The sequence below is a fragment of the Mustela nigripes genome, chromosome 15 (assembly GCF_022355385.1).
Source record: "Mustela nigripes isolate SB6536 chromosome 15, MUSNIG.SB6536, whole genome shotgun sequence".
Taxonomy (NCBI): Eukaryota; Metazoa; Chordata; class Mammalia; order Carnivora; family Mustelidae; genus Mustela; species Mustela nigripes.
The window spans coordinates 69,626,699-69,645,515 of record NC_081571.1 but is presented as its reverse complement, the minus strand read 5'-3'; the positions used below and the strand labels follow the sequence as shown (position 1 = coordinate 69,645,515).

Here is an 18,817-nt window from a genome sequence, read left to right as displayed (position 1 = left end):
AACTGGACGTTTCCGTTTTACTGTCCAAAGATACGTAGTTGTAACTGTAGATGTCCAAGTGTAATGCAAGAATTCTCTTGGCGCATCTAACCGATTTTAACTTCTTTGGTTACCTGTCTTCTTGATTTATATCGTCAGACAGCTGCAAAGTACAGCGTACACCCGTACATCCAATTATCTCAATGAAACATGTCTATTAGCCCCTCTTCTGGGAGGCGATGGTAGGAAGCAGCTGCCACTCTGGATATCCAGGCCATCCTGGTCTCATCTTACTTGTCCTGTGGCACAGTCTTAATTTTCTCCAGTTGGCCACACACAGCCCATCTCTACCCTAGAGCCACAGAAAGCTTTGGGAAACAAAATTTGACTGCATCACTTCCTTCAAAGGTTTTTGATCACCTGTAGTACACAAGCCAGACTCCAGACTATAGCTTTCGAGTCTCTCCAATTTCCAACTCGACTTTTCATCTCCATTCTTACCGAGCCCCTGTCAGTTCGCTGAACACGCCAGGTTCTCCTGTCTGAGCCTGTAGCACTCGAGATCCATTGTATTTAAGAAGTGAGACAGTATTATTAGATTGTGTGCACGTTTTCACTATTACATATAAACAATATATTGGTGAACATATTTGTGTTTTTCTGCAATTATCTATATTATACATCATGGAATTTGGGAATCATAAGTTATGTGCATTTGACCTTTTCCTGTATGTTACCACTTTGTCCCCCAAAAAGGTTGTAACAAATGATGGGTATTCTCATTCTTTTTATACTTTGCCAACACATTATATGAAAAAAGAAAAAAAAAACAACAATCAGGATATTTATTTATCCATTCAACATTAACTTATCATTTATTCTGTGCCAGGCCTGGTCTCCCGGCCTTGGGATTATAGCAGGAAACAAAACAAAGACCCTGCCCTCTCTGGCCAGTACCAACGAGTATTTCAACATAAATGTTGATGACTGCTATGGAGAAAAAAGAAAGAAGCATAAAATGGTTCAGCAGGACTGTGGTAGAGCTTGCTATTTTAATTGGGGTGGTCAAGGAAGGACTCTCTACAAGGGTGACCTTCAACTTGAGAACAGAAGAGGTAAGGGTAAAAACTAGGCAGGCATCTGGGGAGAGGGCATCCAGGCCTAAGGGAAGTAGTATGCTTGAAAAATTCAAGGAGAAACAAGGAGGGCAGGCAGGGTGAGCAAGAACCGTAGGGGTAGGGTCTAGGGAACCTCTTTACCAGAACTGCCAGCAGCCTGATTTGTCGGTAATGATATGAACAACCAAGCAAAACGCATTTTGTAGTTGCGAACTCCCATTTCCACACTTTGCAAGCAGAGGACTTCTGAAGTTCTCAGCTCAACCGGTGAGTCATCTGTGGAAATTGTCCAGCAGTACAAGAATAAAACGAAGGTAATCGTTCGTAACTCCGACCATCTGCGTACCCAGGTAAAGCCTGATCCACTCTGGTGTCACTTGACACCAAACATTCCAGACCCCACTTCCCAGCCACCCCAATTACACCTAACGGGCCCTGTTTGGGAAAGAGAAGAGTTGCGCCTGCGCAGAAGCGTGGCGCTGCCCGCGCACCCGAGGGCCCCGCCCAGCACGCAAGGGGGCGGGGATAAGCGGGCCCGTCTCCGGAAGCTGCTGCCACCTTCCCCCACTGACGTGTCGGGGCCGCGAGACGCGTCGCGCAAAATCGCGGTGGAACTTCGCTGCGGTGTACAGATCTGGCGCTTGCCGCTGCCGGGCACTGCCGAGCTGGGAGATGTCGGCTGCGGGCCGGACGGAGCCCTTGGGTCCTCCCAGCAGCTTTGCGAAGCGGCTCCTGGTGACCGGGGGTGCTGGTTTCATGTAGGTAACGGCGCCGCTGGACGAGGAGTGGCTCCCCCGAAACCCCAACCTTTTCCTGCGCCTCTGCTTGCTCTTGGCAACTTGGAACCAGCTTGGGGGCGGGGGGGTCTGATGTGGGAGGGTCTTAACGCACGAACAGCATCAGCCTACCTTCTTCCCCCTCTCCCCGCTTGCGAAGTCTTGGTTCCTTTGAAACCGCGACTTCTTTCAGGCGCCTCCCCACCGAAGCTGAAGCGCGGTGGTGCTCTCTGCCTTCTTACCTGGCCCGGGATGCACCTGACCCTCTTCCGAGTGCCCCCACAGGGCGGTAAACTCCTCACCAACGGCCCCAGCCTCCAGCCCGCCCCCTCCGTACGCAGACAGGCCTTGTGCATGTAAGAGCCAAGAAACGATTTTTGGATTTTAGCTGGACATTCGTTTATTCAGCGGGCTATAAAACAACGACGGCAACACCTCCACACCCTCTCTTGGTGCTTTGAGCTGGACGAGTTGAGCGATGCCTCCTGCCCTCCCACACCCACGTGCAATCAGTGAGTCCGCGTTCACTGCTTCCCACGCGACCACTTCTCGCCGCATCCCCTTCCCACGCGACCACTTCTCGCCCCTTCCCCCTCCCATCCTAGTCCACGTTACTGGCTTCTGCCTGGATTGCGACTGTAGCTTTCTGATTGGTCCTACTGCTTCCCCCCTTGTTGGCTAAAAGTCTGTTCTGCACACAGAAGTCAGTTTTTATTAAGTAGATAAGTGCACAAAATTTTACCCCAGTTTTACCCACGAAGTTTTACCCCAGCCTGTCAAATTTAGAATAAAATCCAAACTCTTTTGCATATCTAGAAGACTCAAGTGCCCCGGGGCCTGATCTTCCAACCTGATCTGCCATTCTGCCTCTTTGTTTTTCTGTACCTGCTGCACTTAACCTCTTTGGAATTTCTGGAACGCTTGAGGCTCATTCCTCCTGTCTTGAGGCCTTTGCACTTGCTTCCTCTTCTGTTAGAGCGCTTGCATCACTCATTTCCGATGGTTGTGTAGACATCAATCACCTCCTGGGACAGGCATTACCTAGCCATCCTATCTAAAAGCGCCCCATTCCCAACTAACACACTAATCACTATCTGAAGTCCTGAAGTTATTTTGTGTATTAATGTTTACTGGCTTCTTGCCTGCATCCCTGCTCTAGAATGTAAACTGGATGAGGGCAGAGACTACTGTTCCCTCAGCATCTGTAAGAATGCCTGGCTTGTTCTACAAAGGTCATCGGTAGTTATTGAATGGATGAATGCACAGGTACCAACAGTAAACTCCCGATGTCTAGTGGAAGAGAACATGGGAACATGGGAATCACATCCCCCATTGGCACATTAAGTCACCTCTTTAAATCTGACAATAACTTGGAGGGAGGGTACCAGGCAGGCAGGGTTTATCTAATGAGAAGAGGGGCATGGCCATAAAAGGGTGGTACTTGTGTGAGAATGCTGGTCCCAGAAGGGCAGGTTCTAGAAAATGCTGTGAAAGGGCTGTCAAGTACAAACTCTGAGTTCATAATTTGGTCAAGGGCTGCCCTTATTCCTGGGAGCCGAATGTTTTGGTGTCTATGAGGAAATCTGGTGGACCATTTCATTGAGAGATGCCTCTGGTTCCACTCCTGCTCCTGGGAAAACCAGGAGCCAATATGGTTACCCAATTCAGGATGGCTGCAGCCATTATTAGCTTGGAAACCTCTGTTTAATCTAGAACCTCCCTGAATGTTGTAGTTTACACCACCAAATTCTTGCACCAGGAGATAGTAATTGCAGTAGGGTTACTGTGAACATAAACAACTGTGCTCATACTTACTGAAGTTTTGCACAGTTATACCCATGGTCTCTTTAAAGGTATGTTATAGTTTCAGTCTGTCTGTACTGACCACCACCCATTGTACTTAGCAACCTGCTTCACTCCCACACTCAAAGCACGTGGACACAAATTGTTTGGTTAGACAATTTTTTTTCCTTATACCCAGGACCAGTAAATTCTCTTTTCTCCACAGTGCCAAAGGATATTGATATATCAATACCGATTATTGATCCTGTTGAGAAAGTTAGTGAAAAGTGGTGGGGGTGGAGGAGGGAGTGTATTCAGTGTACTTAATGTTATTTCTGTTATTTTGCAGAAACTTAAAGATATCTCTGAATAGTTTCTAATACTCGAGAGGTTAAGGTAACATTTAGGAAATGTGAAGAATTTAGGGAAAAGGTTACATCTTCTACTAACAAAATATACTTTTTTTTTAAAGCGCATCACATATGATCGTTTCTTTAGTAGAAGACTATCCAAACTATATGATCATAAATCTAGACAAGGTGAGTTTTATAAAAATGAGCTTCATGCACGGATACTTATATACATTTTTTTTTAAAGTGTTAGAATCTTATCCCACTGATATTTTAGTTTTTATTCGGTCATTTTGGCAACTTAGGGATCTACATAGTCATGTGATCATGCTATATTTAATCTTAGTCTTTTAGAAGTTTTTCATTATGATAGCCCATAAAGTAAAGCTTTTAAGTGCAGTACTTTTACCAGAAGAATATCTTCAACCCTGAATTCAATATTTAATGTAATCTTGTGATTATTAATCTTTTTCTGGAATTGGAATACTTTGATTATTTGATTTTATTATTTTATTATTTGATATTATAACTGCCACCTTATGGAAAATTACATACTTATTTCTTAAATTAAAACTAATTTAGTTTTGAGGATTTTTCTGTAATAGTTGAAGTCTCCCTGAAGAGTCTGAAAGCCATGATTGGTAATCACTGGATTTTTGACTTGAAACATGAGACACAGTTACCTTAATTTCATAAGACATAATCGTAAAAAATCTATAGACAGAATTATCTGTAGGTCTTACCAATTTTTGCCTGCCTTTCTATCAGAGACAGTAATTTTTTCCCCCTTTATACAGGGATTTACCAACAATTAACTCTGAAAACAGTGTAATGAGTTATAATATGCATAACAAAGGTGTAATTGTTTTCAAGTACTAGTTCTTTTGCAGTAAGAAATGGTAAGCTTTTCTGGTGGCTGGGGGCAAATCTGGGCCGGAAAATTTTTTAAAGGAAGGGTTTCTAAAAAGTAATTTTTTGTATTTTCAAAAAGTAACAAAATTACATGATTTTTGTTTTTTTACTTTCTAATATACCAGAGACGTCTTCTAAAAGCAAAGAGCAAACACTTTAAGAAAACATGTTTTCGTATCACGATCAGAATAGCTACAGTCTTTAAAATAAATCGATATTTTATAGGAAAAACTATTATCACTTTTTGTGTTGTTTCTCTCCCTCTCCCTCACTTACGTATTTTAAGCTGGATTACTGTGCAAGCTTGAAGAATCTTGAAACCATTTCTAACAAACAAAACTACAAATTTATACAGGTATGAAACTTTTCTTATAATTATATAATTTTTTGATGTGCCTATGTAGCCATTCAGACATTGTTTCTACTTGGCAAGCTTGTGTAGTGTGGGCTTGGAAAGCATACTTATTGAAGACCTTCTAATTTCCAGCAGTACCATGTGCTACAGAGACTACTACTTTTAGATTAATACCACTATAAAGCTGCATGTGATAGTTGGTGCCTTGGCAGCTCTATGCATAGGTGACTGACCTTACATGGTTTATGATATTGAGGTCCTCAATAGCCTTCTTAATGAGGTCTTGCTGGGTTTTAAAGAGATTGGTGTAGAGGGGACTGTTACTTAGGCCAGGCAACAGCCAAAGAGCCTATCATACAGCCCGTGGGCTAATGTTCTTCAATCAAAGTGGATTGATTGGCTCTGGAGGGCTGATTTACTAGGCACTCTTAGAAGAGTCCGAAGTATAAACCAGAGAGCCAGGTCATTAATCTACAAAGGGAAATTTTAATGTCAAATGAAACTATCTCATGATTTATGGGTTTTTTTAAAGATAATCTATAAACTCTGCTTTTCACCACAAATTATAAAGAATATACCGAGCACACTCTTCTATATGAAAGCGTTTCTTTCAGTCACCAAAGAATTGTTGAGAATACATATTTTTAGAAGAGTTAAATGTACATATAACATTGAAAGTCCTTTAACGAATCCACTTAGTTCACTCAGTTGTGGTAAAACACATTTTTTAAAAATGTGGTTGTAAATGGTTACACTTACTTTAAATGTATTGCAATAATGGTTACCTCAAACTTGAAAAATATGTTTATAAAAATCTCCTATTAACATGAGGTTGGCAAAAATGTTATGGGAAAAAGCTAGCTTGGTTCTTAGTTGTCATTGGTGCTCAATAAAATACTGTTTTGGACACATATTTGCAAATAAGTATTTGGAACTGATTATCTCATATCCTCAGATGCTGGAGAAATACATCATTACTATACTTATTTGGCCCCTTGGTTGGATTTTCAAGATAATCTCTATTAAAGCAGGGTGATGGGGGAGATTAATTTTTTTCTTATCATTGTTTTGGTTCATGTAGTAAAATGGCTATTACCAATGGCAGTGGCTGAGTGAAATTTCACTTTTTCCTGTTTTCTTTTTTGTATAGGGTGACATATGTAATTCTCACTTTGTGAAATTGCTTTTTGAAACAGAAAAAATAGATATAGTACTACATTTTGCTGCACAAACACATGTAGGTAAGCATTGTTTTATCTTACAGTTATGATGGGCAAATTTTTTTCCCAGTGACTAATTACCCTAAATCAAAGTCCAGTATTGAAGTCTAGCAAGTAGGGACTTAATATGTCTTTGAAGGAGCACATACCATGCCCTTCCAGGAAAACTGTGTGCTTTTCCAGTCACTTTTATTCATGTAGGTTGAAATATAACTGTAAATGCAATCTTAAAACATTGAGTTTAACTAAATGCAATATAGTGATAACTTCCGGGGAGATGGGCCTTCACCTATATATATATTTTTTTAAAGATTTTATTTATTTATTTGACAGAGAGAGATCACAGGTAGGTAGAGAGACTGGTAGAGAGAGAGAGAGAGAGAGAAGCAGGCTCACTCCTGAGCAGAGAGCCCGATGTGGGACTCGATCCCAGGACCCTGAGATCATGACCTGAGCCAAAGGCAGTGGCTTAACCCACTGAGCCACCCAGGCGACCCTCACCTATATTTTTAATGTGTGTACATGTGTGTGTTTTTTTTAAAGCCAGGTGGGGGATACGCAGTTGAACATTATATTATCCATAGTGTTCTGTGCATCTGCGATATCTTCTGCCTACCATTTTATATTGTGCAATATACCATACATTCAGAAGAATTTAGAAGTAAAGTTAAATGAATAATGATAGTGTGAATACTCATATAGCCATCACCTAAACAGAAGATAGAATATTGTTGAATCCTCGTTAGTGGTATATTACTGCCTTGTTACTTGATTTTAAAATTATAATTTACCTTGGTCTCTTCCATAGTCTATTTAGGGGATTATTCTGTAGCAGAATATAACATATTCCTCGTTCCTTTTTATTTTCATACGCTCCATTATGTAGCTGTACCCCGTTTGTGTTCATTTCCTACATTTTGCTGTTTAAATAGTACCACAGTGGATGGCTTCATGCCTGTGTCCTTGTGTTCTGGAGGCTGGAAGTCCAAGCACCAGCAGGCCAGGTTCTCCTCAAGCTTCTCTCCTTGGCTTGCAAGTGGCCACTCCCTCTCTGTGTCCTGACAGTTTTCCCCCTGGGCATCACTAGTGTTTCTCTTTGTGTCAAATGTCTTTTCTGAAACATACCAGTCATGGTGGACAGGGACCTGGATGGCCTTATTTTTATTTAACTACCTGTTAAAGGCCCTGTCTCCAAATATAGGCACATCCTGAGGTACTTGGGGTCAGGGTTCCATCATGAATTTGGGGGAGCACAATTCAGCCTGATAACCAGGGTGAAGGGGGAAAGGCACATGTAATTCACCTGGCTATTGAGAAATTTCCTTCCTTAGGGGTTGAAAACACTTTGCATTCTTACTTGTAATATATAAAGTATCTTTTCCCCCATAGCCTCACCAACAAATTTTTAAATTTTTGCCTATCTGATAGGTAAGAAGTGGCATCTCTGAGATTTCATTTTGAATTTTTCTTATTGTAATTGAGGCTGAGCATCTTCAGCTTAAGGACCTTTGCATTTTTTGCCTAAACTATTTGTTTATGTCTCCTATCCAAAAGGGTTGTTTTCTTTTATTTTATATGACTTCTTTTTAGATTGAATATATTAGCCTTTTGTTTCTGATAAGTTCACATATTTGTCCCAGTTTGTCATTTGTCTTTAAAAAAAATTTTTTTTTTAATTTCTTTTCAGTGTTCCAGAATTCATTGTTCATGCACCACACCCAGTGCTCTATGCAGTCCATGCCCTCCTTAATACCCACCACCAGGCTCACCCATCTCTCCACCCCCCGCCCCTCCAAAACCCTCAGATTGTTTTTCAGAGTCCATAGTCTGTCATGGTTCATCTGTCATTTGTCTTTTTACTTTGTTTATAGATTTTTTGGTTGGTTGTTTTTTCTGTGCAAGAGCTTTAACACAGTTGAACTGATCAGGTTTTGGGGTTTTTTTTTCCCCTTTTGCTTCTGGATTGTGAGCCATTTTTAGTAAAGTTTCCCTCATTCCCAGATTATAGAGAACCTATTCTTCAAGTAAATTTATTTAAAAAAAAAATTATCGAACATTTGTTGTGTTTTCAACAATAACAGATTGATCTGAAAAGCCTTGCCATCTATGAAACTGGAAGTTTCAAGTTTTAAATTTAAGAACATTTTAAATTTAGATGTATCCTTTTTTTTTCTTTTTAGAATAAAAAAAAAAAGTGTTTCCTGCAAATTTAGCACTGATAGTTTTCTAGGTTCTAAGAATTTACATATGCTTCACAATTTAGGCTTAAAGCAATCATAAATAGCAATGTGTTTTTGTTTTGTTTTTTTTTTAAACTTTTGCAGTTGTGGTGAATGAAGAGAAGTGAATAGAACTTTCCTTAAACCTGAGTCTACTGTTGGGTATTTGTTTTGTCCCTTGGGTGGAATTATTCTAGATTTCTCTCTCTCTCTCTCTTTTTTTTTTTTTTAGATCTTTCATTTGTACGTGCCTTTGAGTTTACGTATGTTAATGTCTATGGCACTCATGTTTTGGTGAGTGCTGCCCACGAAGCCAGAGTGGAGAAGTTCATTTACGTGAGCACAGATGAAGTATACGGAGGCAGTCTCGATAAGGTAAGCTCAGAAATGGTATGTTTCTCCTCCTTACCGTGGACCACGATGCAAATCTGTCTTCTTAAAACCTCTTCTGGGTTTCTTTCATCCCCTCATTACACACACTGTGGGACTCTCCAAAATGTTATTCCTTTGTGTCTTCTGTTCAGATCAAAGAATGTCACCTTGAATGACAACAACCACCTAGTCTTGGTACAAATTAATATGTAATTTGACTGACAGTATTTTGCAAGAGAGCAGAACATCCCACCTTTCTGTCCCAGTCCATATATGACAAATGTCCTTCCCATGGCCAGGCGTAGGTAACTAGACTACGGCATACTGCCTGCTCACCTTCCTCCTCCCCTGAGGAAACAGTGGAATGTTAAGGAGTGAATATGAAATTAATGTAGGAACTGGCGTCTGTTCTTTTTCAATCGTTTGCACATACTGTACTTTTTATGCAAAAGATGTCTCCATTCTCATCTGCATTTTTCATCATCACTCTTTGCAACGAGTGACCTCATTCTGTTTTGTATTTTTACCAAAACACACACATGGCGAGAAAAAAAATAAAGCAATTTGAAACAACTTCTAATGAGAAAAAGCAGACCCTGACCACTTCTCCTCAGTATCCAGTCCCACCTGTGAGAAGCTATTATTCTCAGTTCTCATTGCAATTTTTGTGAGGTGAACTTTTTTCTTCTTGTAACTTTGTCACCCTACATCAGATCTGACACAGTAACCAGAATGATTTTTAAAATAAAAGTCAGATCATGACATTACTCTGCTCAAAATCTGTTCATCTTGTTACACTGGCCTTCAAGGTTCTACATGGTCTCCAGCTATCTGGCTTCATCTCCCATTTCTCTTCTCTCACATCAGCCTCCTTGCAGTTCCTGTGGACACAATTCTGCCCCAGGACCTTTGCACTTGCTGTTCTCTCTGCCTTTCTTATAGGGTTGCTGTGAATGCTACTATATAAAAAATGCTTAGAAAAATGCCAGGGATATAGTTGGGGTTCAGTAGTGTCTTTTAACATGTAGTAATTAACATTTCAAGTTTATTATATGTTTTCTTATTTTTTCTACTTAGAAACTATGCATAATATGTATTTTTAATGCATCTTTTTGAAATTAGGAATTTGATGAATCTTCACCCAAACAACCTACAAATCCTTATGCATCATCTAAAGCAGCTGCTGAGTGTTTTGTACAGTCGTACTGGGAACGATATAAGGTAAGAGCTGATTTCAGAAACTCTGGAATCATTTTTCTTTTGACTTAGGTGATAAAACTCCAAGTTAGCATTAGCCACATTCCATTTTTAAAGTTGAAGACATAGATTCAGGAGTTTATATATTAAGGAGTTTAAAATATTTATTTCCTATATCATGTGGACAAAGTAGGACCTACTTCTTGTTTAGTTCACCACTTAAAGGAAATCATTTTTATATATGTTTTCCCACTTCAGTGGTACATGAAGTATGACAGCTGTAGGGAAAAGCCCTATTGGAGTATCCTGATTCCCAGAATCCTCCGGGGGGAAGCAGACAAAGTAGAGCAGCTTCCGTGACCTGCACATGGTCCCTTCTGCCTGATTCACCTCTCTCTGCTCCTCATGAATGGACTTGACATTTTCTTGCCTTTTGTGTTCCAAAGCGTTGACCCTTTGTCCTTTCATGGGAGATGGGATTTTTCACTTTCCAGCTCTTTTTATTTGTAAGCGTTGGTGCATCAGAGAAAGACAATGTGAAGTTTCACATCTAACCAAACCTAAGGTCTGAGACGCAGTCTCTGAAATCATCTGGTGGAAATTCCCTTGATTTTCTGCTCTCAAACCTAACCAACCTGCTCCCATCTGTATTTGTCCTGCTCTTGTCCCAGGAGAGAAAATATTCCTCTTCCTTTTAGGAGCCTTTGCCCTTCTCTGAGTCCTATCCTCTCCCATATTTTCAGGAACCTTATATCAGGAAAAAAAAAAAAGCTCTTCACTTCTGTCCTTGATGTGTGTGGAGTTACTTAGCTGCAAGTGCCCATTTTTCAGGACTTCTTAATCTTAGAGAATCATTACAATTGGACCTCTTATTGCATTAACATTGACTACTCTTTAAGTTTCCAGCTGTCATCACGCGAAGCAGTAATGTTTACGGACCACATCAGTATCCAGAAAAGGTACATTTTACTTGTGAATCCGCACTATGTTTCGGTGATTGTAGCTTCTTGTTATTTAAGATAATCTCTCTCAGTTATTTGTCTGAAATATTTTCTGCTGTAATTATACATAATTATAAGCAGTGTATGGGCCATGTGCAAATCTCATCAGGTGTAGAGTCTGAAGACCTGAGTTGAGGTCTAAACCTGACATGGGCTGGTGTGACCTTACGCCCTTGGAACATTGTCTTTAAACTGGAGGATAGTGAAAATACTCAAGGGATTTTGAGGGGTCCAGTGAGATCACAATGTGAAAATGCTCTTCACGATTCTGAAGCTCTGCAGAGCATTCCCTTCGCCTCTGCCATGCCGCTGAAGACTCCTTCCTGGCTTGCGTCCAGGAATTTGAGAGCTAGTGAGAGAGTCCTGCGGGAAGCTGGGACAGAAATTTGTCTTCCCGTCAGCCGGCTCACTGTTTTCCCCAGCTCCTCTTTATAGTTGCTGGCCTGAATGTCTTCCAGAAAATAGTACGAGTTGTGAATAAAGAAATGTACTTAAAAGGCTGAACCAACTGTGCAGTTGGTTCTGTATCATTAAACCTAATTTGAACGAACCATTGCCTTCTGTGCCTAAAAACTGGGAGATGGGATTTTTCACTTTCCAGCTGGTTGCATTGATCTCTTTGGCCAAAGAAAGGGGCCGTGTCATGATCTGTTGGTCTTAATGTCTCCTTTGCTTAATTTGGGGAGTACCTTTCAGAGGCGCATTATAAGGTGAATAATATATCTCACCCTGTTTAACATAACCTTTCTTTAAATTCAGTGGCACTGGAATTCACTTTTTATTAATTTCACAAGCACTGGTTGGGTAGGTGCTGTACACAGAGCAGTAAGTGGGCTATGATTCCTGTCCTCAGGAAATCAAAGGTGAACTTGTGATGAGACCAAACTGTTCACGAAGACATTTTCTGAATCTTTACACTATTTGTATCATTTTGTCTTTATATTTGTCCAGCAGATGACTTGTTTTTGTGAAATAGGAGGCTATTGTAGAATTCTTTCACTTATCAAAATTACAATAGCTTTTTTCTTGAAACTGATAAAAAATTAGAATTTATCTATATGCATATTTCTTAATAATCATAATCTTTTAATCTTATGATGAGTTAGATTCATATTAATGAGTGAATTTCCGATATCTGAAATGATATTTAAATATTCTTTTAGGTTATTCCAAAATTTATATCTTTACTACAACACAACAGGAAATGGTATGTTATTATTTACCTTTGTACCCATGTTTTTCTGGTATGTGGAAAATATTTGGTGACAGCCTGTCTTGAGAATCATAAAGTCTTAAGAGTCGAAGACCATAGAATTGAATGTTTCAACAGATGTATGTATTCCTTGTACCCTCAATGTGATGGTTCTTTAAATAATTATAATCTGTTACTCATCTTTATGATTTACTTAGATAACTTGGATTTTTTTTTAATAATTTCAGTTCTTAAATAATGTAGCCTAGAACTTGGAATTATCTCATTAAGATCCAACATCTTTATATAATTTTGCTTTTCCAAAGGATTTATTTAATCCTTTTAATCACTGAGCTATACATATTTCTTCAAAATGAACTTAAAGTAGAAAATTGATGAGTAAGTTATTTCTGAGGGATCATTTATATGTGTGTTACTTCCTTACTGAGTGCTGCATGAGGTTCAGTGGTCATTTAAAAATTATGGATAAAATTTAGAAAAGTCATGAGAATAAGTGTTTTTGGTAAACGATTTCTAGGCTCCCCATGGAAATTGGCTTCTCTGGAATTGTATCCAGGCGTTGTGTTACCCTGGTTTGGGAGAGCTTTTTACACTTTATGATTCCCTTTCATTTAATCTTTCCAGCTGCATTCATGGATCAGGGCTTCAAACAAGAAATTTCCTTTATGCAACTGATGTAGTAGAAGCATTTCTCACTGTCCTCAAGAAAGGGAAACCAGGTGAAATTTATAACATCGGAACCAATTTTGAAATGTCAGTGCTCCAGCTTGCCAAAGAACTAATACAACTGGTGTGTATATATTTTAAGAGGATAGTGTTTTCAAAATGGTCCCTAAATCAGTGGCAGTCATCACTCATTTAGTCAAAATCAGCAGTTTATAATTTACTCAATTAGAAAGTGATTGAGTAAAAAAATGAAAAATACGTGAAGATATATAATTATTGGAAGTTATATCACTCATTTATAACAGCTTTTCAGGAAAGTAAAAATCCTAACAGATTGGATGTAGAAGGTTACTGTAATAAATACCTCAATGTCAGAAATACAAAACGGTGTGCGCTAATCTTAAGGATTGATGATATGGAAGTAATTATAGTTAGGAGTGTATGTATGTATTAGTGAACATCAGTTCTCAGTCTCAGGATTCAGTAGTAAGGGAGACTTGGTGTGTGGAAATACTTGCCTTTGCTTGGCTCTCTGAATACTCTGTACTCCAAACATGTGGGTTTTCCACACCAAGAAATTCTCAGAGACAAGCTGGGTGGCCTATTATTTAACTCAATTCTGACATTATCTGCCTGGAGATGGCTCCAGATCCCATAGACTAAAGGCTCAGACCTCCAGGGCTCTCCCCTGCTTCACGGGCCAACCACAAAACCTGGTTGTCACCTGGGCTTCTGACCACGGACTGACGATCAGCAGAGGTGCTTAGCTGGAGTGACTCACAGAAGTCAGTAAAACAGTTTATTTTCTAGATTATTGGCTCATTGCAAAGGATAGAACTCAGGAACAGCTAGACGGAGGAGATGCTGGAGCATGGACTGACCATGCACTGTCCTGGGCCACCACTGACCCAGCACCTCCATGTTTTCTGCAGCTCAGAAGTTCTCCAAACCCCATTGTTTTGTTTTTTCATGGAGACTTCCTTAAGTAGGCATGACTGGTTAAATCATTGACCACTGGCTATTAATTCAGGCTCCAGCCCTCTAAGCACAGGCTTGGTTCCCTTGGCCACCAGCCCCCATCCTGTAGGGGCTTTCCAAAATTCACTCATTAACATAAACTTGGTGTGCGTGAAAGGAGCTTGTTGTGAACAGCAGAAGACACTTTTATCTCACGTCACTTAGGAAATTCCAAGGGTTTTAGGAACTTGGATAAAGACCAAATATATACTTAATATAAATTACAGTATTACACTGAATAATAACCAAGAGCCAAAAAAATTAATATTCTCCCCTAGTTTATGCAATGTGTATTCTTTGTGAGCTTCAGATGGAATATGGGTTATCAAGCATGGAAAGTGTTCCTAAAATGTTCTTCATTTTAGCTGTCTCCCCCACTTTGAAGGGGTTCTTTTTCTTTTTTAAAGATGTATTTATTGGGACGCCTGGGTGGTTCAGTGGGTTAAGCCTCTGCCTTCTGCTCAGGTCCTGATCCCAGGGTTCTGGGATCGAGCACCGCATCGGGCTCCCTGCTTACTGGGGAGCCTGCTTCCCTTCCTCTCTCTCTGCCTGCCTCTCTGCCTCCTTGTGATTTCTGTCAAAGAAATAAATAAAATCTTTTAAATAAATAAATAAATCTTTATTTAAAGTTTTATTATTATTTATTATTTATTTTATTTTTTGTTATTTATTATTTATTTTTTTATTATGTATTTATTTATTTATTTATTTTAGAGAGCTAGAGATGGGGGAAGGGGTAAAAGGAAAGAAAGAGAGAATCTTCACGCAAACTCCGTGGGGCTCAGTCTCATGACCCTGAGATCATGACCTGAGCCGAAGCTGGAGTTAGATGCTTATTAACCCAGTGCATCCCTGAGGCACTCCGAAGGGGGTGTTTTTCTGGTCTCTTTAATCAGCTATTGAATATTTTGTTATTCTCTGATCTCACTTTATAATTTTGACTCAAAAGCCTTCTCCATTTTGACAGATCAAAGAGACCAGTTCAGAGTCCGAAATGGAAAGCTGGGTGGATTATGTGAATGATAGGTGAGTAACAAGTTAAAGCCTTGAGGGAAAGGTTGTGAAATCTTAGATACTTACACAATTCTAAAATATATGGACTTAACCAGAAACTAGTATTATTGCTCTTGATTTTTCCACTAAAATATTTTTTTCCTAATTGTGTATCAAAAGAATAAAGGTAACATTATTGCTTACTAGTTGTGTGACTTAAAGAAAGTTACTGACCTTTTCCAAGTCTGAGGTCTTCTAGAGTGTGAGATATGGATAATGATGTCTTGTTAATAGAAGTATTTGAAGGTTTATTATAACGTATATAAAGTACCTGACTTAGGGTATGGGACATAAGAGCCCTAATATATTTATATGGACTTACTTATTCATTCATCAAACATTTAGGTATGAGGCATTGTGTTCATACCTAGATTGTGGCTGAAAGCAGAAAAGGATGAGCCATAGAGAGGATTAGGCATCTGGGATTCCAGATGATTTTTTTTCAACGTGTACTTTATTTTGCAAATTTTCTCTAAGTGTGTCATGTATCCACAATGTCATTTTAAATCTTTTTTTTTCTTTTTTCTTTTTTGAGACCTACCAACGACATGAGATATCCAATGAAGTCAGAAAAAATACATGGCTTAGGATGGAGACCCAAAGTGCCTTGGAAAGAAGGAATAAAGAAAACAAGTATGTTATGCATTGATACTTTCTGGGGAGGGGGTGAGATTTCAGAAAAATTTAAAGGAAATGTAATTTACTTTTAGAACACTATAAATTCAGTAGACTATAGTGATGAATCATTTTCACTTTTCAAACTGTTACATTTCATGTATTTCCAGCAGCAACAGTAACATATCTCCTACAACATACTCCAGTATGTTGTATTTCACATATTGACTTCTACTCTGGCTTCCTGTGTCTTATCAGCATTTGTCAGATACCTAGTTCATTGGTTCTCAGGTGCAGACTTCTCACTTTTTTCCATATTCTTTAAAGGTGTGAATTTTAATGTTGCCGGTGTTTTCTTCTTACTGCACTTTCCTTTCTTTCTTGGCAATATGTAAAATAACAGTCCATTTTAAGGTCTGTGGCATCTTCTATTTGAGGAGTGATCAAGTTGCAGTCTTTGAGTGTCTTAAGTCTTTTTATGTTGAAACCAACAAAATTTAGTATGTGCAGAAATAGCCATTAAGATGAGTGTATATAAAATCTGTATATATATGTTAAAGTTTGGTTTAAAAATGTATTCATGACAAAAGATAAACTCACATGTAGAAGAGAAGTCTTCGTTTAGAACTTGACACAGAGTACTTGTGTTGAATTTTTAAAAGCTAATTCAGAGAGAATTGATCATTTTTTAACCCAAAAAAACTACCGATAGTATAGCCACATAAACTAATTTTACATATTACCAGAAGGAAGACCACAACATCTCCTCATACCTGTAATGCAGTATTGCTGCATTTACATGAACAAACTGTACATTTCTTTCCGTAACTTTAAAACCAAGGCAAATAACTTAATCTCTCTCCTTGTTTCTTAAAATCAGAATGTCTTAAATACTTAACACTAGCAGATGCAGTATCGAAGGACTTTTGAAGTTAAAAAGAAAACAATAACTGATTTTTAAATCTAAGTTTTCAGGTATTGAGACATCTCGTGATTAATGACATTGATTAGTTCAGAATCAAATTGTTTTCTTCGTGAGGCACCCCTTTGACAAGACTGATTGTTACTTAAATTAAAAATCTAGGTAAAATGAGCTGCGTAGCTGTGGGGCAGGATTTTTCTCACTTAGCAGAAGCCCAGTAAATGTTGGCTAACTGGTGTTCGATATTTTAATTTTATTTTTGTCTTTTGGTTTTTCCTATCAGTTGACTGGTACAGAGAGAATTTTCACAACTGGAAGAATGCAGAAAAGGCATTAGAACCCTTTCCAGTATAAACACCATTTGTATAGAAAGGACAGTTTTCAGAGAAAGAAGAAAATTATTCTACCTCGACAAATGATATGAAATCAAGTGACTGATGAAGTGTCTTCTTCATATGGAATTGATTCGTGACTGTTTGTATAAAATTCAAATGCAAAATGCCTCAATCTTCAGGATAGTTTTAGTATTGCCATAGGATTTAAGTATCAAGGTTCTTTCAGAAACCTTTTCTCCTGAAAGTTTGGAACCAGGAGGCCTAGGAAGGCTTCTCTATAGAAGGGAGGCCAGGAAGGGAGGGATCTCACGGTTCTGAGAACCAGGATGGGGAACAGCTCTGTGCGGGTGACAGCCTTGGCTGGACTGAACTCAGCTTCCCAGCCTTTCCCACTGCCCAGAAAGTCTCAAGTTTTCATTCTTAGGCAATATAGGATGGGGCATATGCCCTCATTCATCTTTTTTTAAATATCTGATGTGCTATAATTGTTTTAAAATGGGAACAATGGAAGCATATTTAGCACTTTTTATCTTTTAGTAATTTTGTAAAATTAAGTTAAATGTTTTTTAAAAGAAGGATGTAGTTTTTATATTTTCAAAGTCAGTTGTTGTACTATATATAAGTAACTGCATATGAGAGTAATGTTATCATGTATTTACCATTTAAAATGATTTTATTTATAAAATATCAATATTTTAATGTATTCAATGTAGAATGTGGCTTTATTTTTAGTAAGGTATGTTTTTATTTTGCTGTAGAAAAAATTTTATATTACTTGATTAAATATTTTTAATTCCTCTGTCTCCTAAAGACTTTAAGACAACTTGAAAAAGCAACTGACTGGATATTACACTGAGAAAGGGAAAGGAGTCCAAGATTGTGCCCAGTTTTCTGGCTTCCATGCATGGGTGATGGCTTGTTTCCTCTGTGGAATGGGTAACAAGGTCATTAACTTGGAGGTGGCTAAAGGAGGGGGATAAGACTGGAGAAGGGCCTTGAGGAGGTAGAGATTGAGAAAAGAACAAGCAAATCCAAAGTTAGTAAGAGGATTTGCCAAACAAGAATGAAGCACAAACTGAATTGAACATTGTAATTCCAGAATTCCAAGAAGTGTCAAAATAGATTGATCCAGAGGTGGGCAGAGTTGGGAGTCAGGAGGGGCAGACAGAGCAGAAGCCTGAGAGAGTGACCAAAGTGATGCCCACTGCTCCTAGTTGTGTAGGAAAGAATGTGCCTCTTGGGGGTGGCCAGGAGCTAGAGGAAATGGAGCAGGGGAACGGGCACAAGGGTGTGGAGGTGAGAGTGTGGAGAGACAAGGAAGTTATAGGCCGAAAATGGGACCCGCTGAAAGCAAATGGTCTTTGGTGAACTTTGATCATTGAGATAGATGACAAAATAAAATACGTTTTTTCTGTGTCGTTTGTTTTTGCACATATTTTTGTATACACTTTTATTTCCAACTTCAATATACTCAGTATAGCTTCACTTTTATCATATATCTAGTCTCAGGAGATGACCTTGACAAACATTAGGAACACATGATAATAAACCAGTTAATAAAACTTTATGTAAAAAGTGTAAAAAATGAATGTTCTACATCATATATCATCAGAGAAGTACAGATTAAAACAAAAATTAGATACCTATCAGAATGGCTAAAATCTAGAACACTGACAACACTAAATGCTGGTGAGGATATGGAGCCACAGGAACTC

The 18,817-nt window shown here is 38.8% G+C and overlaps 1 protein-coding gene across 4 annotated transcripts; it reads left to right on the top strand.

Moving 5' to 3' along the window:
• Window positions 1–1,624: 1,624 nt before the first annotated feature.
• TGDS (TDP-glucose 4,6-dehydratase) lies at window positions 1,625–18,523 on the top strand. 4 transcript variants are annotated; one of them, XM_059377748.1, is made up of 14 exons: window positions 1,765–1,855; window positions 2,262–2,385; window positions 3,033–3,139; window positions 4,128–4,194; window positions 5,204–5,272; window positions 6,423–6,513; window positions 8,944–9,086; window positions 10,206–10,304; window positions 11,180–11,239; window positions 12,445–12,488; window positions 13,119–13,284; window positions 15,145–15,203; window positions 15,766–15,863; window positions 17,051–18,523. In XM_059377748.1, exons 3-14 carry the CDS (start codon window positions 3,132–3,134, stop codon window positions 17,119–17,121), a joined length of 975 nt encoding a protein of 324 aa, XP_059233731.1. In that variant the 5' UTR covers window positions 1,765–1,855; window positions 2,262–2,385; window positions 3,033–3,131; the 3' UTR covers window positions 17,122–18,523. The 4 variants fall into 4 exon arrangements, with proteins under 4 accessions (XP_059233730.1, XP_059233731.1, XP_059233733.1 ...); XM_059377750.1 differs by lacking the exon at window positions 3,033–3,139; XM_059377749.1 differs by lacking the exon at window positions 2,262–2,385 and having other exon boundaries at window positions 1,767–1,855.
• Window positions 18,524–18,817: the final 294 nt, after the last annotated feature.

What these genes read in the sequence shown, in the direction of transcription:
- TGDS (XM_059377747.1), top strand. Translation starts at nt 1,770, where the DNA reads ATGTCGGCTGCGGGCCGGACGGAGCCCTTGGGTCCTCCCAGCAGCTTT. An exon ending in ACGGAGGCAGTCTCGATAAG is followed by an intron (nt 9,087 to 10,205) that starts GTAAGCTCAGAA and finishes TTTTGAAATTAG; the next exon opens with GAATTTGATGAATCTTCACC. An exon ending in GTGGATTATGTGAATGATAG is followed by an intron (nt 15,204 to 15,765) that starts GTGAGTAACAAG and finishes TTCTTTTTTGAG; the next exon opens with ACCTACCAACGACATGAGAT.